Source organism: Acomys minous (genome assembly GCF_964271855.1).
Source record: "Acomys minous genome assembly, chromosome: 6".
Classification (NCBI taxonomy): Eukaryota; Metazoa; Chordata; class Mammalia; order Rodentia; family Muridae; genus Acomys; species Acomys minous.
In genome coordinates this window covers 89,595,865-89,612,565 of record NC_140487.1, presented here as the reverse complement: position 1 = coordinate 89,612,565, position 16,701 = coordinate 89,595,865, and the positions used below count along the sequence as shown (strand labels likewise).

At 44.2% G+C, this 16,701-nt stretch overlaps 1 protein-coding gene across 12 annotated transcripts in view; it reads left to right on the top strand.

The window, feature by feature from the left end:
* ELAVL4 (ELAV like RNA binding protein 4) overlaps positions 1 to 16,701 on the top strand; it is a 139,656-nt gene that overhangs the window by 104,310 nt on the left and 18,645 nt on the right. For all 12 annotated transcript variants that reach the window (XM_084785829.1, XM_084785825.1, XM_084785831.1 and 9 more), the window contains one exon: positions 12,354 to 12,457. In XM_084785829.1, coding sequence (XP_084641955.1) covers positions 12,354 to 12,457 — 104 coding nt within the window. The remainder of the gene's footprint in view (positions 1 to 12,353; positions 12,458 to 16,701) is intronic.

Sequence of the window (16,701 nt, the reverse complement as noted above, 5' to 3'; positions counted from 1 at the left end):
GATAGCAGCAAGGGAATAAGTATCTCTGGCTTGCTCCCTTCATTTTCCTCCGGCCCTCCGTTATGTCAGGGAAAAGTGTGTCAGCGTTGAAAACTACAATAATCACATCCTGAGACATTGATCAGTCCCATTTCTGAGAATAATATTCACTTAGGAGTCCATCAAACAGCCTTCCAAAACTGTTTAATCTGCAGTGAGTTTTTTGAAGGAGGACTCTCACACAAAAATGATTTCGAGAAGCTGAAGAGAACCAATAAAAAAAAAAAACAAAGGCCTCTCACTTAGGCCATTTTCTGTGCTAACATGCACTATGGAACATTGATGATAGAATATGTGGGATTGCCGTGGATGTAATAGCTGGGTAAGTAAGAGGTCTTCGTGTCTTACCTGCTCCTAGGAGGAACACAAAATGGTACCAGATGGATCCTTCTCCATAGGACAGGCCCAGTCCCCTCATACAGCATTTTGGAAAGCTGTTAATCACTGTGGGCACACTGTGGGCATGCCTCAGCCATGGGTTCATGTGGCCGCCCAATAATCAGAATGGCGTTTCCTTTTCCATTGCCCTAAGATCTGTCTGATCCATCAGGAGATGTCCGCAGTTTGCCGTTCTTGCATGTGCCCAGACACTACTTCATTTTCGTGTCTACCTTGACCCGGTGTCATGGGGATGCTCCTTCCTTGCTTGGAGTCATTTCAGAGAGCCGCAGGTACAGAACTGTTTCTGTGTAAGTGCTTCTCTGCCTCTGGGTGGCCTTTTCCCCTTATCCTCGCAAGCTAAGTGTTGTGGTGGTGGTGGTTGGTTAAGACAGATAATGCTTTTGTTTCCTTTAAGAATTTAAGGAGGGTTTTTTTTTCTTTTAAAAGATTTGTTGGAGTCAAACTAAGCTGTCAGACCATGGAGGTGGCCATCATGTCTGGTCCCTTCCTGCCAGTGAACACGTCCATGGTGGGAACAGCAGGGCTTGACTTCACAGCCACAAGGCTGTTAGCGGCGGGTCCGAGGCCAGCGAGGCCCACCCTTTATTGCAGAAAGGACACACAGTGACAGGCTTCCAAGGTCCTGCTCCAGCTAATGTTTGACAGCCTGACTTAGGTCTGTACAGGCCTTTATCTCATCTCCTTAAGTGAGAACAAAAACCTTTCTTCTGTCTGTTCCAACAGATTTGTATTCAGCTAACATTTATGAAGCATTACTTTGTGCCCAGCCCTCTCGCACAACTTATCTTATTTAATCAACGTTTCAACATGACGTCAGTTGCTTCCACTTGCCCTTCAGGTGCGGGCAGTTTTGAAAGTCATTGTCCTGGTGTTGAATTCAGCAGTTCTTTTCACCCATAGGACCCACACACAAGGTTTCACTTTGCCCAAAGGCTAATTACAGGACACACAATTAGTATTAATATGATAGGGTTTTTTTTCTGCCTCTTCTTTTGTTGCTAAACCATTGTCTTTAACATCTACAGCACTTCTGGAATCACCTGTTGGTTTGCATCCGCTCTGGGTGGAAAGTCTTGTCTATCTGACATCCAGACCTTTGTTTCACGTGAGAATAAACCAAGGAAGAATTAAGAAGTCTGGATCATTTTTTTTCTATAGCTAGATGGGAGTTTGCCAAAATCCCCTCTTTTGGTTTCAAGCCTGTTAAAAATATTTTTAAATGTATGACTATCCATTCCTGTCTTGTAAGAATATTCTGAGCATAATTTAATTTAATGTGGCTTTGATTAAGAATCTTTCATTGCCCCAGGGTCATCAGTCTGAACACTTCTTCTTTTCGGTACAATAAATTCTGAAGGTGAGATGGTTGTCGCGGAGGCTTCTATTGTCCTCACTACATTACCCAGAATATTTTTCCCTTTCAGCCCTTTTTTAACCAAGTACTTGATACTAGCTTTTTATCTTATGAATTTCTATTCTTTCATGCACAACAGAAGAAAAATAGGACTCAGATTGGTTCAGTTTTTCATTTACTGAAGTTTATTATTGAAATTTATATGTGAAGAGCTGTCACTTGGAGCAAGTTATTTTATAGGACAAACCAAAGGGAATGAAAAAAAAAAGATCTCTTTTGAGAAATGAATTGCTTGGCTTTTCTTATTGTAGAACCTACATTTCCATTTCTGCCTGGGGAGCTGCTAGAAATGGGTACCTGTGTTCCCTGGGTCCCCACATGCCTTACCCAAACAGTGAGGGCATCACGTTTCACATCCGCATGATAAAGTCTCTGCAAGCAGGAAGCTCTAGTAAAAGCCTTTGTGGGGTTTGGCATTAGATGGACTCATTTGAGGATCTGGGCCTGGATATTGGTATCCTTGATTTTAAATGGTAGTGATAATTAGGGCTATTTTAAGGAGTAGGTGAGGTAATAAAAAAACACAGTTGGTATAATGAGCGGCAATCAAAATGATAAAAATTTTGGTACTATTTACTCACTTACTGAATTCATTTATTTAATCTATTAAACAGAAATTTATTAATATTCTACTATGTAGCAGGCATGGTCATACAAACAGTAATCAGCCCATATCCTCACCCTCAAAGAGAATTCCAGTCCATTGAGAGATACAGTCAGATCAACAACATATTTTAAATGCTTGTGTGTGTGTGTGTGTGTGTGTGTGTGTGTGTGTGTGTGTGTGTGAACTGCTTTGCTTATTGTCCTGGTGCCACATACTTATAGAAATGACAAAATGACACCTACTTATGAATCCAGAATGTAGCCTTTGGAAATAACCTCAGACTGGCTTAAGGTAATATTAAATGCTTTGGGAATTCAGAATAAGGATGGTTGGGTCTTAGACCTTCAACAGCGTTTACAGAAAACAGACCCACTCAAGACTTCCTATTTCTGGATGACTCTTGACTCTCTGCCAAAGGTCTAGGAAGATCTCTGAGAATGAGTTCAACTTAGAAACAGCAGTGACAGTACAGGGCAACAGCAACAACAGTGGCCTTGAGGATGTGCCCTTGAGGCATGGGTGCTTATACTGTCACATCCTTCCCGTGTCCTTCTCTGCCTGCAACCTGGATACTTCCCATCAATCTTTTCAAATTAGTCTCATCTCAGGAATCACATCCCTCAAAAAAAAAAAAAAAAAAAGACTCTCCTCAATATTGTAGCACTAAACTGTAGTCACCTCGCGTTGTTAACTCCCTGGCCTGACATCACGAGCCCTGGCTTCTTCATTGGTCCTCATTTCCTGCACCTGTAGATTTTAAGATTATGGGTATGACAGTCTGTTCCCAAAAAATGGCGATCCATAATCCTGTCTGATCCCGTTTGACAGACACAGCCAAGCTGGGAGATGGGAGCTAATAGAAAGAATGAAAACTTGGTGCTATAAAACCCGGGGTTTCTCGGGCACACGGTGGTACGTCAGGGCAGATGTTTAGAGTGCGAATCGTCACGTGTTCAAGAACCCACCCACAGCAGGAGTTCAGTAGCTCTAGAGTCAGAGGGGCTGGCTGCTCTCCTCTAGCCACACAGCCAGGCTTGGGAATGCCTGCTTCACAGAACTGAAAAGATTGGCCCCGTAAAGAAAAGCAGTTGACCCCATAGTAAATGCTCAGTAAATATCCCCTATTTTCTCCCTTAGAAATCAAGGCGAACTGAAACTGTTGTGAGCATCGGGACAGAGAGAAATATAACTTAGAACCTTTGGATCCTTCTAATAGACGGGATCTTACAGGCCCGTCTTGCTGACTGCTCTAGCCTCACCTGGGAAGAGGTAGCTCCGCCCCCTGCGTGTACAGGTCTCATTGTTTATATGTCACACGATCCCCTACCTCCTTATAAAAGCATTCTTTCAAAGTTCTTTCTTACATCAGGCTAAACCAAACAGCCCCCCTAACTTAACTACTTCTGCCTGATCCTTGCTCTCTTTTCTGGGGTCACAGCAAGTGCACCCCATGGCTTTCTGTGACAGACAGCCTTTCAAGTGTGAGCTGCTGGAGCATCTCTGGAGTCTTCTCTCCTGTGGGCTAAATATGCACAGGTCTTCTGAGGCTGTGTGGTGAGTTCTGGTTCCTGCCCTCTTACCAAACTTCCTCCAGGCACGGGCGAGACTTTCCTCTCTTCCTAATCCCTTTCCCTTTGGTGGATGGGAGATGCAGAGTGGATAAGAGGAAGTAAATATGCATGAAGATAGAAAACACTGTCATAGATTCACGCACACGGCAAATATTTCCTGGCTAACCAGCGATGCCCGGACTCTTTGAGGTCCCAGGGACCGAGATGAATGAGACATCAACTTGGTCTCAAGTTGCCCCCAGTCTAATGGGGGATGGAGAAACGCATTTAGTTGTAGGTTTGAGGTCTCAGGAGATAGCTCAAGTAACAAAGTGTTTGCCTTGCAAGCACAAGACTCTGAATTTGATTCCCAAAAATCAATGTTTTTTTTTTTAAATCTACAGCCAGGAATGGTAGCATACACTTGTAACCCCAGTGCTGGTGAGGTGGACACGCGTGGCTCCCTGGGCCTTACTAACCAAGCAGGCAAGCCTATTTGTGAGTTTCAAGTCAGTACGAGAGCCTAAAAGAGCACAGATAAATGGATGACTCCTGTGGCGCAACATGAAGGATTTCATGAGCATGTTCACAAACACACACACCACACCCTCTTACCTACAAACGTACACACGGGGAAGAGGTGGGCTTAAAGGGCTTTCTTAGTCAGAGGGAAGGCCAGCGTGGGTTTGACAGTGTCTTTGTCGGCCGCAGATGCTGCAGTGTCTGCTCTTGTTTTCAGTCGTTTGACAAGAGGGATATGGATTGCCTTCACCTGTCTTGTATTCTCCAGCACAGAGCGTACTCCTGCTTCTGAGCCTTTGGCCATGAGCTACCCTCTCCTTAGAATGCCCTTCCCTCCGATAGGGCTGTCTACCTCTTTTCTCTCAAGTCTCCATCTTTATGTCCCCTGAGTAGTGAGGCCTTCTCTGACCACCCCAATAAAAATTTGCAGCCATGTTCCAGCACTGCTGTTCCCTCATCTCTGCTTTATGTTTTCCGTAGAACTCACCGTCATCTGACAAACTTTATGTTCTATCTGTCTTAGCTGTCTTCCCTACTCTCAATCAGAATGCAGATTCAGTGATAGCAGGAACAAGGGGTTGGTGGTGGTGGTGGTGGTGGTGGTGGTGGTGGTGGTCTCCTCTGTGTTTTCAGGGAATATAACTGTACCTGACCCAGTGTGGGTGCCCAGTAATTGCCTATGGGATAAGTTTGGGCTTGAGATTCAGTGCTCAAGTTGGGATGTCATCACTTTGGTGGGTAAACCCTCTCCAATGCTATCCATCCTACAAAGCTCCTCTACATGCCTTTTCCGTCAGGAATCCTTCCCTACTTTGCTTAGTCAGAATTAGTGTCCAGTGTATAGCTTTGCTTATCGTGGGCTTTTGTTAGTTCTTAGAGTAACTCCTCACATAAGGAGAATCTTAAAGCCACTCAGGGTCCACCCATAGTGCCCAGCTTGTAGAGAGTGCCTGTTCCACGAGAACTTGGGTGCTTACTGCATATTGTTTGCTCCAGTGTAAAAGAGGAGCCTCAGAGCCATTCTCCTCCATTGGGGGGGGGGACCTCGTGGAGAAAATAACATCACCTAGTCACCAGTGAAAAGTAATACCCAACGGGGTGTGAGAAAAGAAATAAACAGCAATACCTACCGAGGAGGGCCTGTTAAAGGCCAGACACTTTACATAAATTGTCACTTATAAAGCTCCTTCTTGACCCTTGAAGAAAATCAATGTTATCTTCTAAATCAGAATACCAAAACAGAGTCAAAATAGGAATGTGAAGTTCGGTGACCAAAAGACAGGATATGTTAGGAAAACTTGGGAATTTTGTCATGGGATTTTTGCCTTCCTTGTTCCCATGCACTAAGTGTTTGGCTTTCCCAGACACCAAGGCACAGGAAGGTTAATTATAAACAACCAGGGTCACACAACAGTATTCAGAACTGAGGTTGAGACCCACATCTAATCCAACTTGCCAGTGCGCCTCATTCTTCAGTGAGCACTTGACCCCCTCAAGGATCATGTTGAGACGCAGGTGCTGATTCAGGAGGTCTGGGATAGGACCTGAGGGTTTGCGTTTCTCACAGACCCTAGATGATGCTGGTAAGGCTGCCACAGGGACTGTGCTTGAAGTAGCGGCAATGCTTGGTCTAGGGCAACTCTGTCAACTGCCGAAAGAAAAGAATTCCCGGGGCTGGAGAGATGGCGCAGTGGTTAAGAGCGCCGCCTGCTCTTCCAGAGGTCCTGAGTTCAGTTCCCAACAACCACATGGTGACTCACAACCATCTATAATGTGATCTGATGCCTTCTTCTGCAGATAAAGCACTCATATGCAATAAATAAAATAAATAAATCTTTAAAAAAAAAAAGAAAGAAAGAAAAGAAAGAATTCCTCCGACCTGTTGGCTGTGATGACACTGGGTTTTTCAATAGAAAAGCTGAGCTTCCGGCTGACCAACACTGTTATATCCACAGAGTATGACGGAGGGGTCACAACTACAGTTTCAAGACTTCATGCTACCCCCGTCCCAGTGAGAACAAATGTGCCCCTTGAGACTTTCCAGATGCCAGACTTCTTCTAGGCACTTGAGCTGAAGGCAGCCACTATGGAGAGAAAGCATGAGCTGGAGTGCCGCTAAAAGGGTTCATGCAAGTTGGGACCCTGCAACGACAGGTTATTTCATCAATTCTTCAATTTCATTCTTCCATGCGTGCACCATGAACCCAAAGATGCCCATTTCCCATGAGACTGAATGAGGTAACATGAATAAGCCACTTAGCACAGTACCTGGCACAAAGTGTCATTGAATAAATTATAACAGCTATTAGTCCCCATGTTCATATAATCCTCACAGTGATCCTTTGATTATGAGGATTAAAGGATTATCTCCCTTTTTCTAGACAAGGGGACAGGCTGAGGAAGCTTAAATGACTTAGCCAAGGTTATACAGCAAGTGTAGTTATGAGCCACACACAGGTTTACACACGCAGTAGCAGGCACGCTCTCTCTGCCTTCGGGTATGTGCAGACAGACTCAGAGAGAGACGTATCAGAACTGGTAGCATGATCAGCCTGAGATTTGGGGTTGAATGCTGCTAACCTGGTGTGTGAATTATTGCCAGGCAGGTGATCTTGTGACAAATGGGGACTTTTACCAACGTGCTTTGAAAACAGGATTTCAGCTTGAGCTAGGGGTTCTGATGGCCATGAAAATCCCTGACTCGACTCTAAAGTGTTCATGAACAGCAACTGTCCATCTGGCTGCCCCCTCGGGGGCTCTGCAGCTGAGATGAGCCAGTGTAAGGTTTCTGGAGCAGGGTGGTTCTCACAAGGAAAGAGCAAAGTGTGCAAGTTGGCAGTGCAGAAATGCTGAGGCTCCTTCTGGCCAGCTTTTCTGCTGCTGCTGTCAGCCATGAGATCAGAATAACCCTAGGACCCTGAAGACCAGACAAAGTCCAGAAAAAACAAGGAGTTTTAATGAGCTGTGATTGGACAGTTTCTATGCAGTAAACTCAGATGCAGTATAAATACTTAACACAAACTGCACAAAACAATATTTTCTTGAATGAGTCAAAAAAAAAACAACAACAACAACTCAGTTCTTAGGAACATCTTACTTTAAAGAGGCATTTGTGACTGTGGCAAACAGGGTTTAGACCCGAAAGATTAGCAACCTGCCATCCAAAAACCATGTTGGGCCATTGTCTGTTTTTCTAGATAAAGTTATATTGGACCACAGCCACCTTGTGTTCAGATAGTGTCTCTGGCTGACACACAATGGCATGGTTGTCTTGACAAGGACTGTGGCCCGCCATTCCCAAATCATTCACTACCTTACCCTACACACTAAAACACACAAACAAATGCCTACTCAGATCTAGATTGCAATTCAGTTTCGTGATGTTGGGAAAAATTGTAATTTTCTCTGACCTTCGGTTCCCTCAATTTCAGTAAAATGATGCTTTTCTCTCTTTGCATAGAGTTGCTGTGAAAATCAAATGTAGTATGGAAGGGCAAGGAAAGCACTTTGTGTACTCAGAAGCACAGTGGGCTTGGGTTGGGGCGACTTCTGTCAGTCCCTGGGTGTGCATCTGAGGAGAGCCCACTCCACACAGTGTGTTTATACGTGCCTGGTCCCTGGCATGGGTGTTGACGAGGGTCTCTCCTTCCTGAATGCGAACTTAATCCCCCAGCTACTCCATCTTTGCTTCTTCGTCCAAGTGTGCAGAACACGTAGGGTTAGTACAAGTACGTATGATGATTCTCGCACCGCCTGGACGTTTGCTGAGGACCTACTGTGTTCAGGGATTAATCTTTCACGGGCTAATTCTTGGGAAAACGAGTGCTTGGAACAGGTTGGATATAAAATCTATATAGCCGAATAGAAATGTTCCCTATCATAGCAGGAGGACACATAGTAAGAGGAAATGTTCTCTTTCCGTGTGTGCAAATGCCCGTGTTTTATCAAAACAGAAATACTCAGGTTCATATTTAGGAGAACAGCTTTTCAAAACCTAAAAAGCCAAAATAAGTGACGTGCTTTAAGCCGTGCCTGTTATGCATACAGTTTTCTCGCGGAAACTACATTTTGAATTCTTAAGTTTCCATCCCAAACTACCTAGAATGCTTTCTGTCCATGCCACCTAGGCCAGCTGGACCGGGTTGCTGGAGGCTGATCACATGTGGGCATCAAGGAGCCAGATACTACAGCCTGAGATTTTAGAGACAGCCCTCACTTCCCACTAACTTATTTTCTTAAATAAAGATAATTTAGTAAGCAGACCCTGGGTAGCTGTTCAACTTACAATCAAAGTAAGCATAAATTTTGAACAAAAATAAAGTTTCATATTCTACTCTTAAAATGTTACTGCCATACCTGTATGTCCAATTTTTGTTACCATTGACAAAGAGAGAAGATACCACTATTTGAAAAAGGAGAAAAAAAGAAAATGACTGTCATATATAGGTTGCAGACACATACAGACACATGTTCCAGGCCCCAGGCTGTGTCTCCTGAGCCCTCACAGTGTGGCAACTCTCTCGGTCCCCATGGAAAACGCTTTAGCACTCTTTATGAATGTATTCCATTAATATTTTTCTGCGTACGCTCAAATATAGAACTGCTGAACCAAAATCCACCGTCATCGTACGGCCACCAAAATTTAAACCACAAAATTCTTGCTCATTTTACTCTCCCCAACTATTAAAACAGTTCCTTTTAAAAAAAAAAAGCGTAGCTTGAATTTTTAATAATTTTTGCTGTGGAACTTTATCTTCCCCAGGGCATTTTTAAAAGAAGGTGCTTAGATCCATGAAGCATTTTTATCAGACATATCTGGACTCCTGTGATGCTGGGAGGCCTAGGTGAAGAAAGCCTGTGCAGGAACCAGGCTCACTGCAGGTAGTTTTATAGTGTGCCTCCTATCTTCCATTCACAGGCAGGCTCCTCTGTCGCTGGCCTCTCCTGCAATGCAGCGTTCCGTCCTAGAGTTTACAGTTTGTTTTATAAATCTTCCTTTGTGAAATTACATTCTTCTGGGGTTTGGTTTTCCCTGAAGCATTTTTTATCCTGGATGCTAAATGAAGTCTCTCTAAACCTGGGACAGGTGATGATAGCACAGCAGAGCTAATTATAGAGTCAGGAGCCAGGGTGATTGTTGATTGGGCAATGGTGTAGGATGGTGGGCTGATGTCACACGTGGGGCTGGACTGGAGTCCTTTCCCTCGCTTGACCTTCAGAACCTCCTGGGACCTAAGCCTGACTTTTCCTTCCTCCAGAAGCAAAAATCGAAAACAGACTAAATTTAGAGTGCAAAACCTGTATTCACTTTACCTATTTTGATACCCATTAACATAGGTGTAGTTTTACAAAGGGGGACATACACTACACATATATTTCACCATCATGAAAAATATAAAAATTTTTCAGAGTGAGTCAGGTTTGCTGTTAGTAGTTAACCAGTGAAAGTTTTATTTGTGTTTTTATATGTTTTAATTTTATGTAAATCATATTAGGCTAGAAAATGACCTACTCAACTGGTTTCCTAGAACTCCTATAGCAGGTTGGTCATAGAAATAATTACTTTAAAATGTCTTTTAGAAACAGTCCAACTTGGTGCATGACTAGCTTTTTAAAAGTTATTATAGGAATATTATATATGCAAGATAAATATGACTGAGAAATTTGCATGATGAAAATGGATTTAATTAGGTGAATTTAGTTAGTCTTGATGAGGTAGAGACAGATTTAGGATAAATTATATTTTTAAACCAATGAAATTAGTCTCTTTTATTTTTGTATTTGCAAAATGGAATTTCTGAGACCATATGGCAGGGCCTTGTAATACATCTTTCCTCTCTCTCTCTCTCTCTCTCTCTCACACACACACACACACACACACACACACACACACACACACACACACACATACACATGGCCACACACACGGGCACACACAGGCACATGGACTCACAGACACACCACCTTACAGGATAAAACAAAAAGAGAAGGGTCGCAGCAGCTGGAGCGTGTCCATGCCTCACATTTTCTCCTCCCTCCCAGGTCACTAATTCTGGCTCATGATGAGCCTTTCTATCAAAGTTTGTCTCTGTCTTTCCCGTTCAACCCTGGAAGATGTTGGCGTTTGGCGGCTTTCATTGGATGAGCAAACGTCATTGGGTTTCCTCTCTGTTCTCTTTGTTTCTGTCCTATAACAATTAAAAAAAAAATACTCATTTTCTGATCCAGAACCCAACTTGTTTTCTCAGGTTCCCTCCTACAACCAACACAAACACAGACATTTACCAGCAAAACAGAAGCTGTTGGAAACATTTTTTTGGCTGCTGAAATGGGCTCCTGTCACCGGGACATGGCAGGCTTTTTGCTGTATTATCTCCCAGCCCCGGCCCCAGCACGCTAAAGAGAGCTTTATGTAATCAGTCTTCCCTGACGTGTGACGTCCTGTCATTTTCCTCCCCTTCGGCTCTGCTGCCGCCCACAAATCAATAACATTGCCTGAGAAGTTCAGGCTGGTTTGCAGCCACCACAAGCGCTGTGTTTCTTAAAGGGTATGTCAGAAAATGTAAAGTTTCCTAATGATATTTCTGGCTGATGACACATGGCAGAGCTGATGGACTATTTATAATCAGTGGCACGATCGCAAGTACATTATTTTTATTTCACTTAGGGGGGGAGCCCTGTCACTTGCTACCTCTTTGTAGACAAGTTGATATCATCTCCTCCTAAGGCAGCTAAACCCTCTTTGCGGATTGCTTCTGTGCTTTCCCCTTTGTGGTAGGAGCTTCTCCGTTCTTTCTGATAGAAACCTTTGCCCTTTCTTTGTCTTATTGTTCCTTGGGCTCCTGGGATGGTGAGGGCAAAGAATGATTTGTAGCAACTGCTCTGAATTCTGGCCATGCCTCCTCCATCCTTCACTAAACAATGTCTCCAGTTCTGACTGCTCGCATCCTACTACACCCCTCTGTGTGTGGGTGTGGCTGGCATGGCCAAGGCAGTAGACACAGCGGCTCAGTCCAGCACTTGTCCCAATTTCACAGGACTGAGCACAGTAAAGTTGCCCTTTGATGAGCACCTACTATGGTTTAGGCAATGCGTTTTGGGCATTTTGTGTACATTAGCTCAGTAAACTCTCTCAGAATCTGCCAGAGGTAAGTGCTGTTATCTCCAGAGAGAAGATCAGGGAGATGTCTTGTCTCCAAAAAGACCCAAATGCCAAGACTCTAAGCAGGTCTCTTTTGACAAACTGTGCCTGCTGTCTTTATATTCCCTGGTGCTGTATTTTCCTGATTATGTTGCCCTTTGTATATATTGGGTGTGAATATTCAAGAGTATTTACTGGTTTTGGTTTGGATGGTGAGAGCTCCTGTGAATTCAAAGCCCACCCCTAGAATGAGAATTGGTGGAACTGGAAACCCCTCATCCTAGGGTGAACCCCAATGAAAAGGAGTCCCAGAGCAAAGGAGGGTTTTAACACACTACAGTGGGAACTGTTGCTTCTGTAAAGATATTGAGCACTCTCTCTCCCTCTCTCCCTCCCTCTCCCTTTCTTCTCTCTGTCTCTCTCTCTCCCTCCCTCTCCCTCCCTCCATCCCTCCATCCCTCCCTTTCTCTCCCTCCCTCTCTCTCTCTCTCTTTCCCTCCCCCTCTCTCCCTTCCTTCCTCTCTCTCTCTCTCCCTCTTCTCTCTCCCCTCTCTCCTCTCCCTCCTCTCCTTTCTCTCCTCTCTCCCCTCTCTCCTCTCTCTCTTCTCCCCTCTCTCTCTTCTCTCTCTCTCTTCCTCTCTCTCTCCTCCTGTCTCTCTTTTTTTAATATTTCCACAGGACAGAGTTTAGGGTATGGATTTGTTAACTATATTGATCCAAAGGATGCAGAGAAGGCCATCAACACTTTAAATGGACTCAGACTGCAGACCAAAACCATAAAGGTAAGAAGTGACACGCTGGCTTCTGGCTCAGGAGGCCCTGGTGACGTTTTACTCTGTGGTCTAGTAAACCCAGGCTTGTGGGAGCCCAACGTGGCGTTCTTCATTTACTCAAAGAACATTTACTGACTGTACTGTACTGCACTGTAACCGACATGAAGGATTACAAAATAGTAAAGTGGGTATGAAGAGTGGAGGGAAGGGACCAGGAGCCAAGGCAGCTCTAATCCAGAAGGCAGATGTGGGGTCTGGGACTCACAAAGAAGACCTGCCAGCCTGACTCTACACTAATGGCAGGAAGCAAGCTGAAGGAAGAAACTGAGGCACGAAAGCCGTCCCAGGTATGAATACTGTGGCCCTAAGCTGGGATGGTGGGAGATGAGGAGGATGAAAGCAGGCAGAACCAAGTCAGGAGACCTCGTGGGCTGAGAGAGCAATGCGGTGTTTGCTTATGGATGACTAGGGACCTGCCATTGGAGAACGAGAACGGAGAAAGTCCGCTGCAAGTAAACCCAACGCCGAAAGAAGGACAGCTACAATTAAACTGATAACAGTACAGTAAGGGAACGACAAAAAATAGTAATCTAACAGTCTAAAAATAATTAGTAAACAAATAACATCTCAGAATAGAAATCAGTAACCTAGAGGTTGTGCCTCCAGGGTTTCTGGGGCTGGAGGACGCTGCCCGCCCTGTAGGTATCTGGTGGTGGTCTCCTGGATGGAGCTGCCTGCTCCTCAGCCTTCCTTCCCTTCTTCCCCCACCTCCAGGCAGCATCCTGTTTAGGGGCAGCTGCCAGCCGATTAATGAGTCCCACCCTTCATAGCCTATTAAACCGCAGGGAAGTGTCTCCTGGGCGCTCTTATCCTCACGACAGCAGGTCTGACGCAAAGTAGGACAAAAGAGAAACCTCTCCCAGAATGGAAATCTATAGATGGCACCAGCCCTCCGCATCTGAAAACACTAAACTAGAACTTTTCAGTTCAGCAAAACTACTTTTCTGACATCCAGGCTAACAAAAGAGAGGAGCAGTGTAAGCTAATCCTCATTGGAAGGATACAAGAACAACAGAACCTGCCTCTTTTTGGAACACATTGGTTGATTATTTTTCATTTTTTAAGCAGCTTTATTTTTGCAATTGTGTTTAGATTATTTCTAAAAAATTATTGCTTTCTCTGTTCTCCTACAGTCTGTGTAGTACACAAAAACCCCCGAAATAAGCCTGATTTAGGCTGCCTCCGACAAGGCTTAGAATCAGTTCCTAGGAATTCTCTAAGGGGGAAATAAAAGTTGTTTAATTATGGCATCATCCTCAGAGAGGCAGAAAGATTAATCTCTTTCAAAGGAAAAACACATATTTTCATACTTTAAGTCAAGAAACGTGTTCTGGTCTCTTGATTCTAAGGCCTTGTCTCATTGAGAGCTGTTTGTGGATTTGATTGTGTGTGTGTGTGTGTGTGTGTGTGTGTGTGTGTGTGTGTGTGTGTGTGTTCAAGTTCAGCATTAGAACGTCAGGTGTTTAGTTTTCCCTTGGCGGACATGCTGACCTTGACTGAGAAAGGTACGTTTCTCTCCTCTACAGTTTTCTTTAAACCCAAACCCTTTTCCTATGGCTTCGGATCAAATCACCAGCCATCAAGCTGCCTTTTTTTTTTTTAAGTCTTCCATAAGATCCTGCAGTTTCCCCCAAAGACTGACTGGGCCCAGCTCTCCTAGTCCCAGAATGGTCCCTGAGGTCCATTGTGCAGTCAGATGCTTTATCTAAATGGATCTTGGAGACAAGGAACATTGATTATTTTTTCTATGAAGAGCTGCTCTGCTTCCTTCCCGTATCTGTATCTTTTTCTCCACCGCCCCCCTACCCACCTAGCCCAGGCTCCCCTGCATCAAAATGCTGCTGACACATTTGCACCCAGCGGAAATGTGGGCTCCTAAGTCACTGTAGGATTCAAAACACACGATGCCACTGCTGAATCAATAATTTCCATTCACTACTATGAATGAAAATTTAATGTGCAAACCTAGGGATTTCAGACCTTTCATTAAAGCAGTTTATTTGCCATAAGAAAAATTAAGTTTGACTGATAGGTTTCTTTATTAACTTTTCTTCCCTTTCCTAAAGGGACACAGTGTTTAAGGTAAAAATCATATTAAAGGGAAGGGGAAAAAAGCAAACCCTTTTTGTGTGCTGCTAATGGTCTCATTATTTATTAATTTCTTAAAATTGCTTTTTTTTTTTTTTGGCCTTTGAGGCCACTGTTTACTCTTTTGCCTTAGTTTGCTTTGATAAGTGACATGAGACTTAGCTCTTTCCTCTTGACTCCCATGAAGGAACAGAGAGCTTGTCAATCTGGAAGCGAAAATAAACAGCAACACAAACAGCAAACCGCACATACCGTCTCTGGAAGCATGCATGACAGCGCTCTTGGGACCGTCTGCTACAGCTGACAAACTTGGTCAAGTGTGTGCTCTTTGTCACATTTCTGATAACCCAGAAAGCACACCACATTAAGTGTGATATACAAAAATATTAGTGCCAGAGAGCCAAGAGCTGACCCCTGGACAATAAAGGTTAAAGGTTAACTATTAGACTCAGAGATAGTTTTGGTGCTGGGAGTCAGTGAAGGGCAAGGAGAGCAGCTAATCTCATGATGATGATGATGATGATGATGATGATGATGATGATGATGATGATGATGACGACGACTGATTATGAAAGGGGTTTAATTCAGGGTTTTTTTGGTTGGTTGGTTGGTTTATTGGTTGGTTGGTTGGTTGGTTGGTTTTTTATTACTTTTTTTGTTTGTTTGTTTGGTTGGTGGTTGGTTGGTTGGTTGGTTTTGGTTTTTCCAGACAGGGTTTCTCTGTGTAGCCTTGTCTGTCCTGGACTCACTTTGTAGACCAGGCTGGCCTCGAACTCACAGCGATCTGCCTGCCTCTACTTCCCAGAGTGCTGGGATTACAGGTGGGCGTGGTGAGATGTGGATATCTTTTATGTCAGGTCTCCCAACTTTAGAGGCCAGAAACAGAAACAAAGGAAGGATTATGAAGCAAAACCACGCAGAATAGAAATAACAGTTGACCTTTGTACATCGGTCTTTAACCTCTGAACCTGACATTTAAATACGGCGCCATTGCTTTTGCTAGATGTCAGTGAATGTCCCATTACCTGCCTACTAGGAGGAGGTGTCCACCCAAGATGCTTTTCTGTCAACAATAACCTATTTTCCTTTTACTACTGAGCCTGTAAGGGGCCCATACAAACACTGAGAGCATGTGAACAGCAAGGCCAGAGTTCACAAGGGCCTGGCTTGTGAACTGCAGCTGCCATGAATAGGTGTGGATGAGCTCCAAAGGAATTGTCCTGTAGATTAGACTTGTTTCCAGGAAGAAGATTCTACCAGGAGGCCACACAGCTGTCACTTCAGCATGGACAACCGGAGCCAGAGAGGAAGTGGAAATAAACATCAGTAATGTAGCTTACTTTGAGTGTTTACATTGTGCCCAATAGGACTCTAATCTTTCTATACGCTTCTTAACACTTAATCTTTATTCAACTATTCCAGGAGTAGTCTGGAAACACATCAGCTCTGTTTCTAAAATTAGCCCAGTAAGAAGGTGCCATTATCTCCTTTATGCTAGTGAGGAAACTGAGGCCTGAAGAAATTCAGCAGACAGGCCCAGGATCACAGAGTGGGTAAATGACAGAGTGTTTTTCAAAAACTTTAAAAAGAATTCTCTGGCAGTGGGTCCTCAGTGTTGGAATGTCAAACTGCCTAGCAGCGTGTGAGCCGTGTGAGGGTGTGTGGGTGGGTATTTTGGCTCTGCACATGCAAGGGTTAACTCCCTGGCATGGTAAGAAGATATAAAAAGCAAATAAATGGGCTGTGTACTTCCTCCAGGTTCTTCATACGTGGACTTATGGCTCAGGACATTGGCCATTAACTTGAAGACACAGTGGACTTTAAACAGCTTCTTCTCGAGTGCTTCTCTCCAGGCTGTAAGGCCTCCCATTTAAGTGAACCGCAGATGACAATGGCCTAGAATCTCTCGGGGCCAAGAGCTTCATGGGGCAATAGAGTATGGATCATGGGCTTTGCCACGGGGGAGATGATTTACCTCACTTGGGGCTTGAGGAGCTATTTGGGGTTTTTTTCCCCCACCTGTCTCCAACAAGACTCTGATAACACCGGGAGAACAGGCCATGGGTTCTTGGAAATGATTCCCTGATACTCCTTAACAACCGATG